General features: G+C 36.1%; 1 protein-coding gene across 1 annotated transcript in view; it reads left to right on the top strand.

Moving 5' to 3' along the window:
• The window catches only part of MIB1 (MIB E3 ubiquitin protein ligase 1), a 103,060-nt gene that overhangs the window by 39,597 nt on the left and 41,504 nt on the right, over positions 1 to 21,959 (top strand). The window contains exons 7-12 of the mRNA XM_004020480.5: positions 1,289 to 1,472; positions 2,737 to 2,881; positions 4,988 to 5,121; positions 8,993 to 9,100; positions 17,415 to 17,612; positions 18,471 to 18,622. Of these exons, the coding sequence (XP_004020529.3) occupies positions 1,289 to 1,472; positions 2,737 to 2,881; positions 4,988 to 5,121; positions 8,993 to 9,100; positions 17,415 to 17,612; positions 18,471 to 18,622 (921 nt within the window). The remainder of the gene's footprint in view (positions 1 to 1,288; positions 1,473 to 2,736; positions 2,882 to 4,987; positions 5,122 to 8,992; positions 9,101 to 17,414; positions 17,613 to 18,470; positions 18,623 to 21,959) is intronic.

The raw sequence follows: 21,959 nt of genomic DNA, 5'->3' as shown, positions 1-21,959 counted from the left end.
AATGTGTATTGACTCCTGAATGGATAAGCAAGTTGTGGTATATCCACCCAATGGAACATTTTATTTGGTTATAAAAAGGGATGGAGTACTGACATATGCTGCAACATAGATAAATCTTAAAAAAATGTGTTGAGTGAAAGGAGCCTGTCACAAAAGGTTACATACTATCTGATTTATTTATAGAAAATGTCTAGAATAAGGAAATCCATAGAAACAGAAAGTATGTTACTGGTTGTTAGAGGCTGGGAAGAGAGAGTTGATTTCACAGTGACTACTGATTGTTAGGGGGGTATCTTTTTGTGATGATGAAAATGAAATTATTATAGTGGTGGTTGGTTATACAACTGAATATACTAAAGCCACTGATTTATACTCGTTAAATGAGTGAATTGTATGTGAATTACATCTCAATAAAGAAGGGGATAAAATCTTAATTTAAGTTCAGAATAGCATGTATTAACACATATTGTCTTAAATGGCCTCTTATTTGCAAATGGTAAATTAACACAGATTAGGATTATTACTTGCAGAATTCTTCCTTGGCCAAATTCTCTTGGGTACTAGTGTTATTAGTAACATAACATTTGACTTTTAGAAAAAAAAAATTTTTATTCTTTATTTAAGAATAGTTTATTAAGTACTTATCCTGTATTAGGGCCCGTGATTAGTGTTAGAATTATAGAGACAGTTAAGACATGATCCTCTACTTTGAAGAAGTTTCCCTTTAAATTTGGATAGATAAAGTCAGAAATAGCTGCACTGAAATGTTTTAAGTAGTTGTGAGAAGTGAATTTTCAGGCTGTTCTCAAGCTACAATAGAAGAGTGATCATTTCGCTGGGCTCTCTGTTAAAACCATCACTCAGCATATTGATAGAAGATCTGCATTCCATATACAGTGGAATATTAACCGTGGTGTCTAGTGGGGTACAGAATGGTGATCCAGGTGTGTTTGTGTGCAATGGAACTTTCACTTTACATGTTTCTGAAATGTTTTAATCTTTAACAATGAGTGTGTACTACTTTTATAACAATTTTTAAAGCATGCAAGCAATAATAAATCTAGACAAAATGGTGTCATACTAGTATGGTGAGATTATGGATAACTCTTCTCTCAAATTTGTGTAATAAATTCTAAAAAGAAATACAGATCATTCAGAATGTAATCGTAAAGGATTGCTTTACACTTTGGATGTGTTATAATGCTTTTCTCCCTCCAGTGGTTAACTGTGAATGTTGTGCTGAAGTTAAGTAAACTTACCAATTTTGAATTTTGGCTTTGCTTTTTAGGTGGACCTTCAACCCTGCTGTACTCACTAAAGCAAACATTGTCCGAAGTGGGGATGCTGCGCAGGGCGCAGAGGGAGGCACCTCTCAGTTTCAAGTGGGTGATCTGGTGCAAGTTTGTTATGATCTGGAGAGAATTAAACTTCTACAGAGAGGACATGGAGAATGGGCAGAAGCTATGCTCCCAGTAAGTGTATATAAAGTCCTTTGGGAGTCGGAACTATAGCTTGCTTACGTAGTTTTGAAAAGCTTTGATGACTTTAATTTTAGAAACTAGAAATTAGCTTAATCCTTTGAGAATTGTACTGTCCACTGGCAGCTTAGCATCTGTATGCCTTTTATTTTCTAAATATACTTCAGTTAGAGTAACTTTGTTGTTGTTTAGTTTTTTTTTTATTTATTATTTTTATTGAAGGATGATTGCTTCGTAGAATTTTGTTGTTTTCTGTCAAACCTCAACATGAATTGGGCAAAAGTATACATATATCTCCTCCCTTTTGAACCTTCCCTGCCATCTCCCTCCCCATCCCACCCCTCTAGATTGATACAAAGCCCCTGTTTGAGTTTCCTGAGCCATACAGCAAATTCCTGTTGGCTATCCATTTTACATATGGTAATGTAAGTTTCCATGTTACTCTTTCCACACATCTCACCCTCTCCTATGTCCATAAGTCCATTCTCTGTGTCTGTTTAGTTGCTAGGTTGTATCCAACTCTTTGTGACCCCATGGACTGTAGCCCACGGCTCCTCTGTCTGTGGGATTCTCCAGGCAAAAATATGGGTAGCCTTTCCCTTCTCCAGAGGATCTTCCCTGACCCAGGGATTGGATTCGGGTCTCCTGCATTGGCAGATGTATTCTTTACTGCTAAACCACCAGGGAAGCCCTTAGATTAGCCTGGGACGATCCATAAAGGGCTATAGTTAATATATGATAGATAAATCTAATTTGATAGAGCCTTTAGTGGAGAATGTAACGTTAAGGTGAGACAAAGAGGCTTCCTGATCCTTCACCCCAGAATGACAGTGACTTTCATACTTCTGACTTGAAATTAGGCTTGATTCCAAAAAGGATTTAAACATAGATGTAAGCTTTGAGCCCTTGTTGGTTTAAGTTTTTTTTTTTAGAAATCAGATGTTCTTTTTTTAGGCTAGATCAGTGATAGTTTGGACTATTTGAGTTACAAGTTTCCTAGAGGTATCTTAAAAGGTTACTTTTTTGAATAAGATTGTCATGATTATTTTTATATTCTTGTGGAAGTGTAATAGTTTTATTAAAATATTTTTTAAAGATATAGAGTTTGTGGCTAGTAAATAACCCATTTGAATATGATTATCCTTAAAAATTTTTTTAATTAGGAATCAAGTAAAATGAATACTTCAAAACATGTGAAAACTGATGATTGATTTCTATAGTGTAGACTTGGAAACATGAATCTAATCTTGTTTTTAAGACTTTAGGTAAAGTTGGCCGAGTACAGCAGATTTATTCAGACAGTGATTTAAAGGTGGAAGTATGTGGAACATCTTGGACGTATAATCCAGCGGCGGTTTCCAAGGTGGCGTCCGCAGGATCAGCCATTAGCAATGCGTCTGGTGGTATGTTCTGTTTCGTGTTTCTTTAAAAGCAATGTGGTTTTCGTTAGAGCCTTTCCTCATTCCCCAGTTCTGGTACACAGGTAATGTTGTATGTGATCTTGATTTCTCTCAGATCACATTACCTCACTTGCATTAACTACCTTTTCAGTTCAGTTCAGTCGCTTAGTTGTGTCCGACTCTTTGCCACCCCCATGAATCGCAGCACGCCAGGCCACCCTGTCCATCACTAACTCCCGAAGTTTACCCAAACTCATGTGCATCAAGTCGGTGATGCCATCCAGCCATCTCATCCTCTGTCGTCCCCTTCTCCTCCTGCCCCCAATCCCTCCCAGCATCAGGGTCTTTTCCAGTGAGTCAGCTCTTCTCATGAGGTGGCCAAAGTATTGGAGTTTCAACATCAGTCCTTCCAATGAACACCCAGGACTGATTTCCTTTAGGATGGACTGGTTGGATCTCCTTGCAGTCAAAGGAACTTGCAAGAGGCTTCTCCAACACCACGATTCAAAAGCATCAATTCCTTGGTGCTCAGCTTTCTTCACAGTCCAACTCTCAAATCCATACATGGCCCCTGAATAAACATTTTAAACTTGTGCTAAATCTCTCTCTCTCTCTTTTTTTTTTTAATATGACGAACCACCTTTGCACTGGCTGAGGTATATATACCATGTGAAAATTCCATAAAGATGTTCTTTTTCTCGGATAGATCAAGGGCTTTTCCATGTCAAAGAGGAGATACCTGAAATTCAACACGCTACTCCTTAGTCAGAACATTTGTTTTCTGCCACAGAAACATCACTTTCTTTGACTGCCTTATATATTTTTTTAATTTCCAATATTATTGCTAGCAGATGGCTTTCTTTCCGGACATTTTTATGTATCAGCCATACCTTTTCTCTTGTCATTTTATGAGAGGTATTGTACAGGCCACAGTGGGTAGAGAGAGCTGTGCTGAGATGTGAGTATGCTGGATGCTTGGGTAGACTCAGACCCTTTTCTTCTCATGATCCAGCTGTATATCCACACTCAGTTCATTAAACTGGTTACAACTTACTGTATGAATATAGCTGACATCCAGAAGAGAAGATGGAGCCGTAACTGTGCACAGTAAGAAAGTAAAGGAAGACATTGGCTGACCTCCAGCTTTATTTTGTACTGCCTTGTACTTCCTCTTAATTGTGTCTCATCTTTCCTGCTGTAATTTGCTAATGTGTTTGAGGTTAAATCAGGTGGTGTTTATTTTAACCTTGTGGTTAGATAGCATCACAGTAGGCTGATTTTTATCAGGCTGGCCCCAAATTTCATCCATAACATCTTACAGAAAAACCCAAATGAACTTTTTGGCCAACACATTACGTATTGGAAGAGTGAAAAATTGTTAATATCCTTTTCTCAAATAATGTGGATTTGGTGTTGGGCCTCACTTTGTGGCCTCTTTCCTTTCCAATAAGTAGATCCTAGAGGTAAGGAGAACTGGTAGATTCTCTACTGATCAGTGCTGCTATTTGGAGAAAAAAAAAAACAACCTTATGAAAGGGTTTATATGAGCACATATCTGGTTCTTTCTTGTTTTAGTCAGAACCAGTCAGTTGGCACCTTTGAAGTATTTTATTTTAATAGTTTCAACTGAAAATTGGTTTGTCCCTAAAATATTTCCCCAGAGGCTATAGAGATTATGTTGCTTTTGTATCATAATCATTGATTTGTTGCATTGAGGTCTGAGAGCAGTAAGATATGCTCAAGACCTGAAAGGCAATTTGTATCATTATGATCCTCCTGTGGTAGTGTGTTCATTTATAATATCTTTGGTGTGACTCCAAAATCTTGAATTGTAGTTTGTGTGTAACTCTCTTTTTCTGAAATTTTAACTTGAAATACATGAATTGGAGTAAACCGGGAATAATGGTGGGCTCAGAATTAAAGCAGTTTTCTATGGTAGTAATTGTAGCTTGCAAGGGTAGTATCTGTAGCTTAGTACCAAAGTAATATTAATGATAGACATAATCAAACAGGAAAAGTGTGTATTATAGGCATGTGGGTAATGCTTGTCTGTTAGTAGTTAAGATTTGAGATCCTCCTATATTAGCAGCTTTATTTGATGCTTTACAGAAAGACTCTCCCAACTTTTGAAGAAATTATTTGAAACCCAAGAATCTGGTGACCTCAATGAAGAATTAGTTAAGGCTGCTGCCAATGGAGATGTTGCTAAAGTGGAAGATTTGCTAAAAAGACCAGATGTGGATGTGAGCATTTTAAAATTTATTTTGAAGCATACGCAAAAATAGAATAGTTAAAATGAACCTTTTACTCAGCAGCTGTTGAGACATTGCCACATGTGCTTCACCTGTCCTTCTCCCTGGTTTTTCCAAGGTGTTTTAAAGATGACGCCGGGCATTATTTCTTCATTGTGCATTTCTAGAAGATACTGACATTTTCTTGTTTTAGTACTGACTTTTGAATTTTATGATGTCAAAATTTACTTTTAGGTTTTTAAGTAGTTAGTGTCCTTTGGGGAAATTCAGTGAAATTTTCTCATGTAAATGTTAACAATGTTTTAACAATATATTTTAGTAAATTTTATAAGCAATTGTCCATCCTTCTTTTCAAAACATTTAACCTAAGCTTTCCCCCCTCTCCTCCTCGTGAAAGTTGACTGTTTTCATGGTTCATAATGCAGTTGAATTAGGAATCATGCATTTTGTAAATCTTAATAGTTTATGTTGTAATGTTACCATTCACCAAAGCCATAGTTTAAATGGGTTCAAACTGCAAATTCTGGTTCTTGCTTAGTTATTCACTGGCTTTAGCATCGCTACTGTTCTGGAACCAATACCATGTCAGTCAGTGCTGGCCAAAGGATTGTAGGTTGAGTGTCACTTTGAATCATTGTCACTGTGCAGTGAGGGCTTTTGTTACCATATCTTTGTATGTAAGTATGCCGGACAGTTTGACAGAGATCAGATCTATAATTTATAAGGTGAAAGTGAAAGATGCTCCATTGTGTCTGACTCTTTGCCACCCCATGGACTATACAGTTAATGAAATTCTCCCTTCTTGAGGGATCTTCCCAACCCAGGGATCAAACCCAGGTCTCCCGCATTGCGGGAAGATTTTTTACTAGCTGAGCCACAAGGGAAGCCCAAGAATACCGGAGTGGGTAGCCTATCCCGTCTCCAGCGGATCTTCCTGACCCAGGAATCGAACCGGGGTCTCCTGCATTGCAGGCGGATTCTTTACCAACTGGTCTGTCAGAGAAGCCTGAAATTTATAAGGCGTAAACACCGTATTCCTACGCTCTCCTGTGGTGTTTCAGGTTTGTTGGGGATCAGCTGCAGCAGCATGGCACAGTAGTTTCTTGATTGGTTGTGAGCTATGTCACAAATAGTATCAGATATTAAAGTACCAAATGTTTTTTGTGTTTGGAACGTAGAGTCAGACTTCTTTTATATTCACTAATGCAGATTTACATTTTATTACACTTAATTTTTTCTTCATTACTGATTTATTTCAGTTGTTTTATTAGAATGTAGTACATTCTAAAAATTTAAAAGGAAAAATAGTTCTCCAAGATTTGTTATGAAAAGCAGCATCTCCTTCTCAGTGCTATTTTCCTTTTCTTCAGAGGCAACTATTTTCATCTCTTTCAGCTGATTTCCTTCATACAGTTACCTCCTCATCTTTCAGTAACATACTTCTATTGTTATTTCTTGACTTGTAGGTTATTTCTTGACTTGAAGTTATGTTTTGATAACTGCTCTGTGAAGGCGAGGATTCCACTTTCCTTCTCCACGTTTAGCCCATCCTTTCCACGCACATGCATACCTCTTCCAGGTTCTTAATGTGGTATTGCATTATAATTTTGTTAATGTTAGAATTAATTTTGCATGTTATTATTCAAATGGCATGCATATCTGAGCTGTGGAGGATACTCGATTGTGTTTTATTGCACAACTTTTTGCTTTCCTTGGTGTTCATAATTGTTCCTTAAAAAAAAAAAAACAAAAAAAAAACACCTGAGGTGTAATTTACATACAGTGAAAAACATGGATCAGTCAGTTTTGACAAATGCATACACCTATATAACCCACAGCCCTATTCAGATGTAGAACACTTCCATTGTTTCAAAGGGTTCACTTGTCTCTCTTAACCCCAGGACATAATCTAAACACTTTTGTTTTCATTTGTTAGTAATCTGTATTGTTATTAGATTCTTCTCCAGAATTCCGTTTTAACTGTGTACTCTCTTAAGATATTCAGCACATCAGGTTATGTGTGCGTTTCATCTCAGAGAGATTTCTCTCATTGCCTCTGACAGGATCCATCTAGAATGGCTCTCACTCATCATCCTCCAGGTTCCTTTCCCCTCTTTCCTGTGCTGGATTTCTTGTTTTCTTTATCCTCTGTCCCTCTGTCTCCAATTTTATTCTGTTTTTTTGTGAAGTGTGGCTTTCAGTAGCTTCTTCAGAAAAAGGGTGCATGAGAAATATACCTTTAGTATATAACTTTTTTAACCTTACTGTTAAATTTTAGATGGGAAGAGAATTCAAGTTTAGATACCATTTTCCTTCAGAATAATTCCATTTTCTTCCAGCATTCAGAATTGCCATTCTGATTCCTGATCCTTCATGGGAGCTGTTTTATGTTTTTAAGCATGAAGATCTCTTTTTTCACCAGTGTCTGAACTTGTACAGTGTTGTGGATCTGTTTTAATCTGTTGCTTTTAATGTTTGATCTTTTTATCCTGGAAATGATGTCTTTCATATATGGAAATTTTGGAAAAGTTTTTAATTTTAGATTTTCGTTTTAGAGCAGTTTTAGGTTTTATAAACTGAAATGGAAAGATATATAGAAATTTTCCATCTATTCTGTTTGTTGAGATTGTTTTTGTATTACCTTTGCTTCTTTGTTAAAAATCACTTGACTGTATTTATGAGAGGCTGTTTGTGGGCTTCCTGTTCTTTTCCTTTCTTCCGTCTGTTTATTCTTTGGCCAGAACCACACTGTCATGATTACTGTAGCGTCGTAGTACGCCTCGGAGTCAGGCAGTGTCAGTCTTCCAGCTTTGTTGCTCTCCTTTAATGTTGGGTTGACTGTTCTGGGCCTTTTGCTTTTCCATATAAACTTCCATACATGTAACTTGCTGGGATTTTAATAGTGATTATGTTGAATCTGTAGATCAAGTTGGGAAGAACTGACATCTTTGACATTATTGAGTCTTCTTATCCACGAACATGGAGTATCTCTCCATCTAGTTAGTTCCTTAATTTCATTTATCAGAGTTCTGTAGTAGTCCTCATGTACATTTTTACACATTTTGTTAGAGTTATACCTAAGTGCTTAATTTTAGGGGGTGGTAATGTAAATGGTATTGTGTTTTTACTTGCATTTCCTTGTTTATTAGTAATACTAAGCATCTTTTTTATGTTCATGTCGGCCATTTGAAATGTCGTCTTTGGAAAAAAATGTCCATTTTTCCATGTTGCATTTCCATATCCATTTACACAACATCTGAGGTGAAGAAAAGATTGGATATTACTGCTTTATAGTAGAACAATTATAGAACAGTAATTGGATATTACTGCTTTATAGTAGAACAGTTGAACAGTTGTGTATAGCTACCCTGGTAACTCATTTATGTATCCTTTGTGATAGTTTGCTTATCATTGACATTTGGCTGGATTTGTTGAATTTATTTATATTATACTAGAAAGTATCTTTTCTAAAAGTCTTCCATTCACCTCATTACTTTTTTTTTTCCATTGAAACAGACTCTGAGGTTTAATAATAATTAAAATAGACACATATTTAAAATAAATGTAACTTCCCTTTGTACCTCCTGCCCTCTCATCCTTTTCTGTTTTCAACTTTTTGATTGGCTAAAAGTTCTTCCATAACTCTTTTAACAGTGGAACTCTCAGAGTGCCTGAATCCCTCCCTAACTTAGAAATGTGACACAGATCACATTTCTGGTGATCTGTATCAGGATATATAGAACACTGACCTGAATTGTTCTCACAGAATCATTCAGTTTGTTGGGTTTAAACCTACACCATGTATATGTATTGACTCTTCCCTTTTTGTGACATTCCTTTATCCTTTCTTTTTTGTATTTAGGTGAATGGACAGTGTGCTGGTCACACAGCTATGCAAGCTGCTAGTCAGAATGGACATGTTGACATTTTGAAGTTACTTTTGAAGCAAAATGTGGATGTAGAAGCAGAGGTAATTAAGTTTTAAAAATATTTAAGTAAAAATTAATGTCCTAGAAATGGTCCTTCTGTATCATCGAGATGGATGCTTTTTCATGTTGAAATTTAATATTAACTCAAGGCTCTTCTGATTAAAAAGAAAAAAATTTGAGAAAAGACAATGTGAAGCATTTTGTGTTTTTCTGTGATCTCTTGATATCCTAGGCATAACCCTGAGTGAAGAAGGTTGAGTTTGCTTTTGCTGTGGTAGGACTACTATGCTGTTGAGAGCTCGGTGGTATTTACCCATGACTCATACTGGGAAGGTTGAGGAAAGAGGAATATGAATCACATGGGGCAAGATTTTTCCTGATCTATGGCACGCAGAGGGCTTTCCTTGTTTTTTTGTTTTCTCACGAGGGAACCAGTAAATTAGAATTTGTTTAGTCTTACTGTTTCTTAACCTTAATATGGGTTTTTTAAGATTTTACAGTGTGTGTTTATCACTCTATGTATGTATATGTGCTTAATTTAATGTAGAACATGTTCTTATTAAAGGAGAAATTAATGATTCTTACTGGCATTGAAATTTCATTGGCTGGTGTGGGCAGAGGGCTTCCTTTGTTGCAGTTAACTATAACTGCATCACTTAAAAATATATTAGAATTGTATTTGTTTTCCTCTAATGCAGGATTATTTAGGAGTAAGCCTAATTCTATCAAATTCAAACTAGGCAAAATGTTGCAATTTTGTCCAAGTGACACTCCCATCTGAGGAAGCTATTTAATAAGGATTTCAATGTTAGAGGGCAAAATTTGTGGATCAGCCTGTTTTTACTAATTATAAAAATTTAAAGACATGTTTGGAAACAGAAGTCTTAACATTCTTTTTGCTTTTTTCCCTCAAATGTGTATATCTTGAGTTGCTGAATAGCTACTAAAGAACCAGTGGTATTTTAGGTCATCCTTGATGTTGGCATTTTCTTTTGTCTAGAGCTTGATTTTACATTAGCATATTAGATATTTATAAACTATAGTCAAATTATGTTTTATTACTGTGATGTATTTATGAATGAGATTATATAATTTGACTTTACATTTACAGAGTAACTTTAAGTCACATCTTTCTTGGTTGTGAATTTAGGAGCCCAGTATGTGTTATAAAGATTTTTTTTTTTTGGGTGATGCAAGAGAGACTTAGTATAATGTAATATTTTGTAAATACTACATTTTGAACATCCCAGTTTTTAATGAATCCAGAAACTACAAAGAAAAATATTACAACCCTTCTGACCTTTTTTTTTTTGGCCACGCCTTGCGGCATATTAAAAAGCAGACATATTACTTTGCCAACAAAGGTCCGTCTAGTCAAGGCTATGGTTTTTCCAGTAGTCATGGGATGGATGTGAGAGTTGGACTGTGAAGAAGGCTGAGCGCCGAAGAATTGATGCTTTTAAACTGTGGTGTTGGAGAAGACTCTTGAGAGTCCCTTGGACTGCAAGGAGATCCAACCAGTCCATCCTAAAGGAGACCAGTCTTGGGTGTTCTTTGGAAGGACTGATGCTGAAGCTGAAACTCCAATACTTCGGCCACCTCATGTGAAGAGTTGACTCACTGGAAAAGACCCTGATGCTGGGAAGGATTGGGGGCAGGAGGAGAAGGGGACAACAGAGGATGAGATGGTTGGATGGCATCACCGACTTGATGCACATGAGTTTGGGTAAACTTCAGGAGTTAGTGATAGACAGGGAGGCCTGGCATGGTGCAATTCATGGGAGTCGCAAAGAGTCGGACACGACTGAGCGAGTGAACTGAACTTAACTGCAGCTTGCAGGGTCTTAGTTTCCTGAACAGGGATTGAACCTGAGCAATGGCAGTGAAAGTGCCGAGTAGTAACCACTAGACCACCAAGGAATTCCCCAAACTTTTCTGATTAAAGAAAATAAGCTGAGAGGCTTTAAAATTCAAAAATTTTTTTGCCTGATTTTTAAAAAAAACTATACTTTGTGATTCAGCATTACTAAACCTTACAAAGTGAGACTGTCCATAAATCTGTGTTTCTAAAGACTTGTTCACATGAGAGGTTATGTAGAGTAGGGCTACAGCGAGGGAGCTGGGAATGAAGTTGGCACTATGTTTCAAGAGTAGGGTTTTTTTTTCCTTTCTTAACTGAGCTCAAATAAGCAAAACAGTTATTACTCTCCACATAAGATTGGAGTTGGAATGAGGCCCGTAGTTTGTAAATAACATCATTCAATTTGGAAACTCCATCTGTTACTAAACAGATATGTGTGGCCTTCTACCATACTGCCTCTTTTTTTTTTCCATTCTGAGCATTTTCTGTTTTAAAAACCATTGTAGGCAGATGTAATTTGTAGAGATAGTGTGAAAAGGGGGTAATTACACATCTGATTAAGTTAATAACACAGTTTCCCAGTGGGTAAAGGGAAAACTACATTTAAAAAATGGGTTGAAGTATAAATCATTGCTTAAGACTAAAGCAAAAGTTCAGCAAAATTTCATATTTCTAGAATGTAAGATTCAACATTGTTATAAATAGCAATATAATTTACTTAAAACAGTGATTCTTAATTGGGGGGCATTTCTGTCCCACAGGGGACATTTTGTGGGCACATTTTTGACTGTCATAACTGTCTGGTGGGGAGCAAGGGACTGACAGGCATGTAATGGATAGAAACTGAGGATGCTACTAAACATCCTCGAATGTACAGGGCAGTTCCCACAGCAAAGAATTATCCAGTGCAAAATGTCAGCAATGCTGATTGGAAATTCTGGTTTAAAAGAGGGAGAAAATAGTTAATTTTTCAAATGCACTTAAAATTATGGTTCATCGTTTGTAAATTAATCGATCTGTTTGTAAATTAATTATTGGAAATTTTAAACATTTGTAAAAATAGAGTAGTTTAATGAATCCTGTGTACTTGTTATTCCACTTGAGTTATTTTTTCTGGCCAAGTCTGTCTTATCAGTACCCTCTTAACTCTCATTTCCTCCACTGAATTATTTTGAAGCAAATCCAGATATCATATTATTTCATCTGTAAATAGTTTTAGTATGTATCCTAGAAGATAAGTGCTCTTCTCTTAAAACCTTTATTATACCTTTAACACACCTAGACACAATAATTTAACAATGACTTTTAAAAAATCCAGTTTTAATAAAAACTTTGTAGTTAGCTGAATAAAGAGAAGAATACATTTTGTTCTCTGGGACTCTCATTCTGCATCCTTTAATTTCCTTCTTCTGCATCAGGAAGTGAGCTCAGGATAGTATAGCTCACAGATTGCAATCTATAGCCCGAAGGCCAGGTCCAGCCCTTCATTTCTTTTTAAAAGTATTATTGGAACACAACACACTCATTCATTTATTTTATTGTGTAGTCTGCATTTGTGCTCCAGCTGCAAAATTGAGTGGTTGGTGTAGTTGTGACAAGAGATCTTGTAGCTTATAAAACTTATATTTACTTTCTGGCCCTTCACAGAAAAGTTTGCTGGCCCCTAGTATAGATGACTATTTCAGATTTTTTAGTTGATGTAAGCTGTTAGAAAGCTAAATTATTTGCTCTATATTATACCTTTCCAATATGTGATGAGGTTACATTTTTTCCCTATTTCTTTTTCTTAGGGAAAACTCAGAGCTATTTTGGAAAGTTGGTTGTCTCCATGTATGACCTACTGAATACAGTAGGGTTACATTCTGTTTCCTTCTTAATGTGTAGGTAAAGGCACCGAGGACTGTGGGGTCTTAGGTATGTCGATTTGGGTGAGCTCATTTTTCATCCTCCAGGGACTCAGTATTTTTTGTTTTCTTACTGATGAATATAATAAGTGAAGGTGTGGGGGACTGAATGGAAGCCCAGTTTTAAAAAGTGAATTCTTTATAATAAGTTTTTCAAATATAGTACAAATATATACTGATGATATCAGCAAATTTTAAGTGGTTTTATTATTTAAGATAAATGAAAGCTCTTTTGATTGGAGAATATTAATAGGGAATAATACTAGACTTTTGTCAAAAAACCCAAGTTTGAATGGTATTGTTGCTGTCTAAAATAATATTTGAGCTAAAAGTTTAATTGGTTTAACCTTCTGTTTCCTCATCTATGATAATAATTTGAAGGGGTGGAGAGTTGAGTAAGGGAGACAATTAAGATACCACTTATAGAACACAATGGAAATTTAAGGTTTCATTATTATCTGTGTTGTTATTAAACATTTCTCTTCAACTAGTGAATGTTTGGAGAAGGAAATGGCAACCCAATCCGGTGTTCTTGCCTGGAGAATCCATGGACAGGGGAGCCTGGTGTAGGGGGTTCCATGGGGTCGCAAAGAGCTGGACAATGACTGAGCGACTTCACTTTCACTGTTCTTTTCAGTGAAAGCTAGCAATTTCTCAAAAAAAAACCAACAAAAACAAGGAACACATCCCAGATGCTGATTCTGTCTGATTCTGTTTATCTGGTTAATGAAAACAAAACTGTAGAAACATTGTATTTACAGGAACTGGGAAGTAGACTTTGCTGCTAAGTCGCTTCAGTCGTGTCCCACTGTCGGCAGCCCACTAGGCTCCCCCGTCCCTGGGATTCTCCAGGCAAGAACACTGGAGTGGGTTTCCATTTCCTTCTCCAATGCATGAAAGCGTAAAGTGAAAGGGAAGTCGCTCAGTCGTGCCCGACTCTTTGCGACCCCATGGACTGGAGCCTACCAGGTTCCTCCGTCCATGGGATTTTCCAGGCAAGAGTACTGGAGTAGGGTGCCATTAAGACTACTTAATTCAAGGAAATTCTTTTTTGGAAAACAAATCAGGACTCAGAGTAATAACCTCCAGAATGGCTCTAGGAATTAGCATACATGATTCCTAGGAAACCATGTTAGTTCCGGTTATGGCTAGAAGTTTTTCCACTTCCCTTTCCCTACACACTCCCCCTACCCCAAAATACTGTTCTATTAAAAGCATGAAAAGATCTGATTTATTAATATAAGACCCAGAAAACAGTCCTTAAGGTGCCTTTTGCAGGAAGGCAGAGTGCAATCTGAGATTGCCCAAACAAAAAAGGTCAGATTTTTAAAGGGGCCATATCAGTTTTACAGTCCTCTCTCATCAGCACCTTTATTTAGTTGCACAGGTTGGGGCTTAAAAATCATCATTGATTCCTCTTTTTCCCCTGTACTCCTTATTTGGAATATCACTAAATCCCGTTGGCTCAGTGAAATTTATCCAGAATTCACACAACTTTCATCCTTCCTGCTGCCACTGTGCTGTCTCCTCGCACTTCTCTTCCCCAGATGTCTTCAGGGCCTTTTCTCACTTCTCTCAGCTATTTACTCACACCTTCCCTGGGAGGGGTCATTGCTTGGCTGTCTTGTCTTTCTTCCCTGCTATCTTTTCTCCTTGGCATTTCCTCCTACCAAACATTTACATTTTATTTACATATTTCATTTTTAATGTTCTCTTTACCCCACTAGAATGGCAACTGAGGACAGGAGTTTTGTCTTGCCTATTGTTTTATCTCTGTGTCCAGAACAGCACTGAGTTCATAGTGGGCACCTAGTCCATGATTACTGAATGAATGAAAGAACACAGCAGAATATACCATATCCACATAGTCTGTTCAGGTTTAAGTATGATCAGGATAGCAGCATCTTGATTAATTGAATGAGTTTTATAGACAGTAAGATGAGGTGCAATGTTACTTATGATATTTGAGAATAATAAAATAGTTGACATAATTTGCTGAAAATAAATTAGAAATTAGAGTTAAACTAATTTTGTGAGAGGCAGGGACAGTTTCATAAGAGAAGAGTTGCCTGTACTGAGTTTTAAAGAATGTGTGTTTTCAAGCCAATAATGAACAAGAGCATTGAAGTCTGAGAGCAGCGCATGAATATCTGGGGTCAAGTCAGTTGGTTAAGTTAGTTTTATGTGTGAGGGACGATGGCAGCAGATGAGTCTGGGATGGTCCACAGAAGTAGGCTTTAAAAGAGATTTGTTCTTTACAGAGTTACATGAAAGAATTTTAAACATAAATTTTGTGTTTTATAAAGAAAATTCTGTTTTTTGTATGAAGAACAGATTGAAGTAAGAAGGCTGGGTGAGCTATGGAAGTAGGTCAGGTGAATGAGAATGAAAGAAGGCCTGAATCACTTAGATGTAGAACTGGACGAGAGAGAACAGAGCCTAAACTGAAGGGTGAAAGCCGTAGAATTTGGTGCCTGCTTGTTAGGGTTTCAGCAAAAGGAAGTAGATGAGCATGACTGATAGGTCCTGAATGTGTTGGCTGTGGTTTTGTCAGCCAGGGGGTAGGGTGGAACAAGAGCAGGTTTTAGAGGTTGGGAGGAAACGAAGGGGAGGAAGAGGGTAGAAAGGACCAAGATCAATGTTAGATTAAATTTGGGGCCCCTTTGCAGGTCTCTTTAGATCACCTTTTGGAAGTGAGCTGTTGTGCTGGGCCTGAACAACTGGTTTTTGGTGGCAGTATCAGAGACAGAATAAAGCTCTTGTTGTTTGAAGCCTTCTGAAATACTTAAGATAAATTTGGAAGAAAGCAACAAAACCTGGAAGCTACAGTCTTTGTGCAAGTGAGGTTTTATAATTTAGAATAAAAATCTGGAAATTAATTGTTGTTTTCTAGTGCATGTATGTATGTATGTTCCAAATTTTTTACATTTTCCTTGTGTATTTCCCTTTGACATATATATTTGGGTTTTAATTTTTTAGGTATTATTTTTTGTAACATAAGCAAATTGTTGATGGAACCTGCATTAAAGTGCTTTTGTAGCAGTTCTCTAACAGTCGTCAGTATATGGTACATTTCATAAATAGTTCCTGTCTTTGTTCAGTGAGTCTCAGTGGATTGATGATCTTATTTTTAATAGGAGTACCACTAGATAGGCTTAAAAATTATAACAGAAAATGAATCTGGACTGGAAGTTAGGAAGATCTTAAATCTAAGATTATGAAATACTGAAATGTGTTACTAGAGAAGTTAACAATATACACACACAAACTTTTTTTTTAAGAAGCTTGTTTTTTTTTGTTATTCTGGGATTTTAGACATAATACTGCTGAGAGGCATAAGAGTTGAATCCTTAAACTCTTTCCTGTAGTAGTTTGCTAGTTCCTTTTGGCTTAAGGTTGAGCAGTAACAAAAACTCCTAACCTTGTTCTGCTGAAATATTAGTAAAAGAGAAGTTCTGAATTGTGGTTTCTTGGCCTTTTAAGAATGATTGTCAAGCCATTGTGGACTCCTGCTTGAGCAGTTTTATTTTTAGTATCTATTTGAGAAAATACGCAAAGAACAAAAACTATTTTGAATTTAGCAACTATCGTGTTCATTTGTTTTAAATGTATTTAACCATGGTGATATTTATCTGCATTATCTTTGTAAAGTAGTTCAGAAGCCCAAGTGCAATATGGATTTTCAAACCACTAGTCTACCAGGGGCTACGTGGGTTGGAGGAAGTCTGAGAGTCTGCTTACTTCTGAGTGTTAATATTTGAGATGTGTATGGAATAAAGCAGTACCCTTATAATATCCTTCTCCATCTGCATCTAACAATGAGACTCTTTTTGATATGCACTATGTATATTATCCTTATGGTTCAGTACAAGCATTTTTTTAAAAAAGCAGTCTCTTACATTTGAGAAACACTTAAGCAATTGGGTCCTTTTCTATCTCTCATCTCCTCAGAAATACACTAACATTAGGTGAGGCATACCTACTGGATCCCTCTGAAATAGTTTTGGTGGTTTGAGTGTATAGAATTATACTTGTTTGTGTTTCATTTTTATCTTTAAATGAAGTGCTTAATAATTTTTTTCTGTTCTTAAATATATAGAAAAGTGTATGCTCATCAGCTAGAGATAACCAGTGTTAACATGAGGATGTATTTCTCCCCTTAAAGCTGGTTGAGATCATCCTGTTTGGCATTCTTCCTTCTTTTTTTTAAGTTACTCAACTGTTAGTATAATTTCTATGTTATTAAAAAGTCTGTGTAAGATTTTTTTGATGAAAGAACTTCATATATAGTTGTGATCTAACATTTTTCTAATGTTGGCTTACCATCATGGCTGGTAATTTAGGAGTACTGAAGAATCAGACTACTTCTGATGTAACTGTTGGTCTAGTATGTGTGTGCATGATGTAATGATCCAGGTCATAATTTATCTTTGGAGCTAATCACTAGTCAAATGAATTTCTAGTTACCTTGTTGGCTCCACTCTGTTTCCTTTTCTTACATTAATCTGGTTCTTGATGAATTATTACAGTAGCATCACTTATTTTTCTTTCTGAAACATTCACTGACCGAGACTTACTGCCGCTGTTTAGGATAAAGATGGCGATAGAGCAGTCCACCATGCCGCTTTTGGAGATGAAGGAGCCGTTATAGAAGTGCTGCACCGGGGCAGCGCCGATCTGAACGCTAGAAACAAGCGCAGGCAGACACCGCTTCATATTGCTGTCAATAAAGGTCACCTTCAGGTGGTGAAGACGTTGCTGGACTTTGGCTGTCATCCCAGTCTTCAGGTAAAACCATTACAGAATTATACTGTGCAGGTATTTCCAGGATTCTTTTAGATGGCAATACTAGTTTGTGTGGCAAGCATTCCTTCGTTATCAGTCCTAGCTCAGTCATAGTGAATGATTCCAAAGGTATAGAATGCCGTAAAATCGGCAGCTATTCCTTCTTAGAAAAGCCTTTGTTAAGAAAGTGTCAGTAAAAAGAAAAAAAAAAGAAAGTGTCAGTAAATTGATTTTGTATGTGGGGAGTTGATGATGGGGACTTGTAAAAATATCAGCTAGGAGTTGATTTAACTTTATTGACCGTGACAGTGAGCTTCAGCAATTCATAATAGTTACTTCAGAGGAGTCTAAATTATTTTAATTGTAGCTTAGTTTATCTTAGATTGTTGGTCTAGACCTTAATCTAGTCTTGGAAGATTTTCTGATTTAGAAAATATGTATGGAGTTTTAGGATTGATTTTATAATAGGTATGGAATTTTAGGGTGTAACCGTTAATGGTAGGAGTGTGGTATAGCAGCCCATTGTAAGCTAATGAGTTGGGTGGAGGTCAGCTTTTCTATCTCATTAAAATTTTAATTGTATTTGAGGATACATCCTTGTTTTTATTATCTTTGGAAAACTATAGCATGTTTATTGTATTGTTCATCTAGATTGACTAGAAATTTATTTACTATAGTGAGGCTAGTATTTCTTGCCTGCATTTTGAAATTTAACACGCAGCATGTTTTATTACTGGTTGTTGGATATGGCTTCTGTTTTTCTTTGCTTAGTAGATCATTATAAGAATTAACTTTACATATAATAATTAATTGAAGAAGAGCTAATGAAAATCTCTTAAAACTTTGAAAAAAAAAAAAAAGGATTCTGAGGGCGATACTCCTCTTCATGATGCAATAAGTAAGAAACGTGATGACATCCTGGCAGTTCTTCTAGAAGCTGGAGCAGATGTTACCATTACGAACAACAATGGGTTTAATGCTCTACACCATGCTGCACTGAGAGGAAACCCCAGGTAAAGATAGCACCTTTTACTATTTCCTGTGCAATTTAAACATAGTTTTCTGTTGCGGGCTCTCTTTTTCTGATGCTTATAAAGAAGTGATTTTGGCTTATTTTAATATTTTAAATTGTTTTAAAAACTGAGGAACTTATGTCTTCATTAAAATAGATTAGTTTTATATGTTTTTTTTTTTTTTTTTGTTAAACTAATACAAGGATCATGAAATGACTATTTAAATATATGTTAAATATGGGTATAAAATACCAGGAATACTTGCTTGTATTCTAAAGGTTTAATTAAAATGCATTCCACCTGGAGATTTATGTGTCTTCAAGATCATTCTCAGGCGTCCTCTTACCAAAACCTCACGTTATCTGTTTCTTTTTTTTTTCTTTGTTCCAAGTTGTCTATTTGTACAATAATTTTTTTTAAACTTTTGACTCAAAAACTTTCAAGTTACCTAATTTTTTATTGATAATATAATTAACTATAGACTTCTAGTACAGATGTCTTCTATCCATTGTTAGGGTAATAGGTGGTCTACTGAAAAAAGTGCGTGTTGCTGAAGTTTGAGAAAGACTTTTGGGAAGTCATAAAATTCATAAAGGATCTGCAGAGTCTCACAGAAAAGAAAAGTGCTTAGCTTTGCTTAACGTAGAACTTTCTATAAATGAATATTTTGGAACAATTTTACCTTGAGAAGCATTTTGGAAAATTCTGGGGAATTCCCCAGGGATCTGTTGGTTAGTACTCTGTGCTCTAACTGCTAAGGTCCTGGGTTCAGCTCCTGGTTGGGAAACTACCTTGTGGTGAGGCCCCAAAATAATAATTATAATAATAGTAATAATAATAAACTCTTTAAAAAAAAGAAAATTCTTCATTAGATGTTTTGTGTTTATAGTTGAATCAAGCCACGTGTATTGACTGAGGAAGATGTTTGCTTGGAAGTTTATTTTGATAATTTAAAAATTTTAAATTAAAAAATTTGAGATGTAATTGACATATGATTTTATATTAATGTCCCTTGTGGCTTCCCTTGTGGCTCAGCTAGTAAAGAATGCGCCTGCAATGTGGGAGACCTGGGTTCCATCCCTGGGTTGGGAAGATCTCCTGTAGAAGGGAACGGCTACCCACTCCATTACTATGGCCTAGAGGATTCCATGGACTGTGTAGTCCATGGGGTCGCAAAGAGTTGGACATGACTAAGTGACCTTCATTCACTTCACTTCACTTTATTATATTAATATCATGTGTTAAAAATAATGATTTGATATTTGTATATATTGTGAAGTGATCGCCGCAGTATGTCTAGTTAACATCCATCATCATGCGTAGTTCCTAATTTTTTTCTTATGATAGGAACTTTTAAGATCTATTCGCTCAGCAGCTTTCAGATATACAATGCAATATTTTTAACTGTAGATACCACGATTTCTTATTCTTTGGTTCCCTATTGCATTTTTACATCATGTTTCCTTTTACAGTAATTTTTTGCTGTTGTTTTTTTTTTTAACTTCCTAAGATCACCACTAGAGGGTGAGCGCAGAGAACAAAAGGAGTTTATTGAAGTTGACTATTGGTATTGTAACAATAGGTATATAATCTAGGATGAAATAAATGGCCGTATTTTAGGTTATGTCTTGATCTGTTTTTTTTCAAATTATAAATATTTGAACACTTCAGATATTTAATGTTGACACTGTAAAGGAGAGAAAATAGTATTATATGTTCCCTGCCTTTCAAATAAACGGTGGTGATGATAGATTTACCACATGCAAGTAGTTAACATGCATTATCTCATTTAATCCCTTGAACAGCTTTTGAAGCAGGAAGCAGGTGTTAATATCCTAATTTTATAGGTGAAGAATATGAGGCTTATAAAGAAATGAAGTTTGTCAATACTTGTATTCAAGGTCATGCAGCTGCCTAGTGGAACAGCTGGAACTTGAGCATGGTCTCTTTGACTTTAAAATCATTTGACCTTAGCTGCCTTATATTATTTCCTCTGTATTTTGGGCTGTATGTGAGGTAAGGCTGGAACACATGGACAGTGAATGATTTAACCAAGAGTATAGCAGTACATCAAGCTGACTTGTGTGTCATGAGCCTATCTTTTAAGTTTATCTCCCACTAATTAAAACTTCTCTGCCCACCTAGACCTTCAGCTATACTGTACTGCTCTCGCTCCCTAAAAGTTTCTGCTTTTCTTCTTCATTGATTAAGCACTTTGTTTCTTTAAGATGCCCATAACCAACTTTCTCCCTGAGGTCCTAGATTTGATCTTTGAAATTATTTTCTGTTTGCCCTATACTTCCTTGTTCTGTGTTCTTGTTTTCTGCAGTTATCTTCTTTGTGCTCTCCCTTAGTATGTGCATTTTAATGTTTCTTTCTGTTAAAATTTTGGGCACAAATATTTTGTATCTCCCATAATGCCTTGACTGTAGGTGAGGACTCAATACATGTTAGTCTTAATTTGACAGGACATGGACTAATAGCCTACCAGGCTCCTCCCTCCATGGGATTCTCCAGGCAAGAGTACTGGAGTGGGTTGCCATTTCCTTCTCCAAGGGATCTTCCCGACCTAGGGATCGAACCCGGGTCTCCTGCATTCCAGGCAGACGCTTTAACCTCTGAGCCATTAGGGAAGCCCCATAGGTGAGGACTCAATACATGTTGAATTTGTCAAATTAATTTGACAGGACAGTGTTAGATATCACAAGAGTATATAATCAATTAAAATAAAAATTATGTAGAGAAATTGTCAGGAGTTCATACAGAGCAAGTATTTCAAGTTAGAATTGGCAAAAAGATTTTCTTGAGGGAATTTAATTTAGGTTATATAATATTTTTAAGTTATAAAGTTTAAGGTAGATTAAAAACTAAAGTGTTTAGGAGATGAGTAACTTTTAAATATTTTGAATTGTTTAACTTTATTGAGCACATTGAGAGCAGGCTAGTATATTTAATAATGTTAAACCAAGGAGGGGGAAAAAATACTACTTCTGTTTCTTTAATTGAGAACTCCTCCAACTAGATAATTGGTGTCAGGTGACATAAAAAAAGAGAAAAAGATAAACACTTTCATTCTACAACAAAGTGGTGCTTTAGTTAAAGGTATATGACTTGTTAATTCCTATTTGCTTAAAGACATTTTATGCAGTTGTGACTGTAGATTGCCAGACAAAGGATGATTTTAATTGAACATGAAAGAGTATGAGACGGTGCAAGTTATTTATTTGTTGTAATTGTAAGCTGGGTTATTTTGAGTTTTTTTTTTTTAAATATCAGATTTCTTATTCTTAAAATTGACTTTTCTTTCCTGGTACTAACCAGTGATGTCATAAGACAG

This window comes from Ovis aries, chromosome 23, assembly GCF_016772045.2.
Source record: "Ovis aries strain OAR_USU_Benz2616 breed Rambouillet chromosome 23, ARS-UI_Ramb_v3.0, whole genome shotgun sequence".
Classification (NCBI taxonomy): Eukaryota; Metazoa; Chordata; class Mammalia; order Artiodactyla; family Bovidae; genus Ovis; species Ovis aries.
This window is presented reverse-complemented; position numbering and strand designations above follow the sequence as displayed.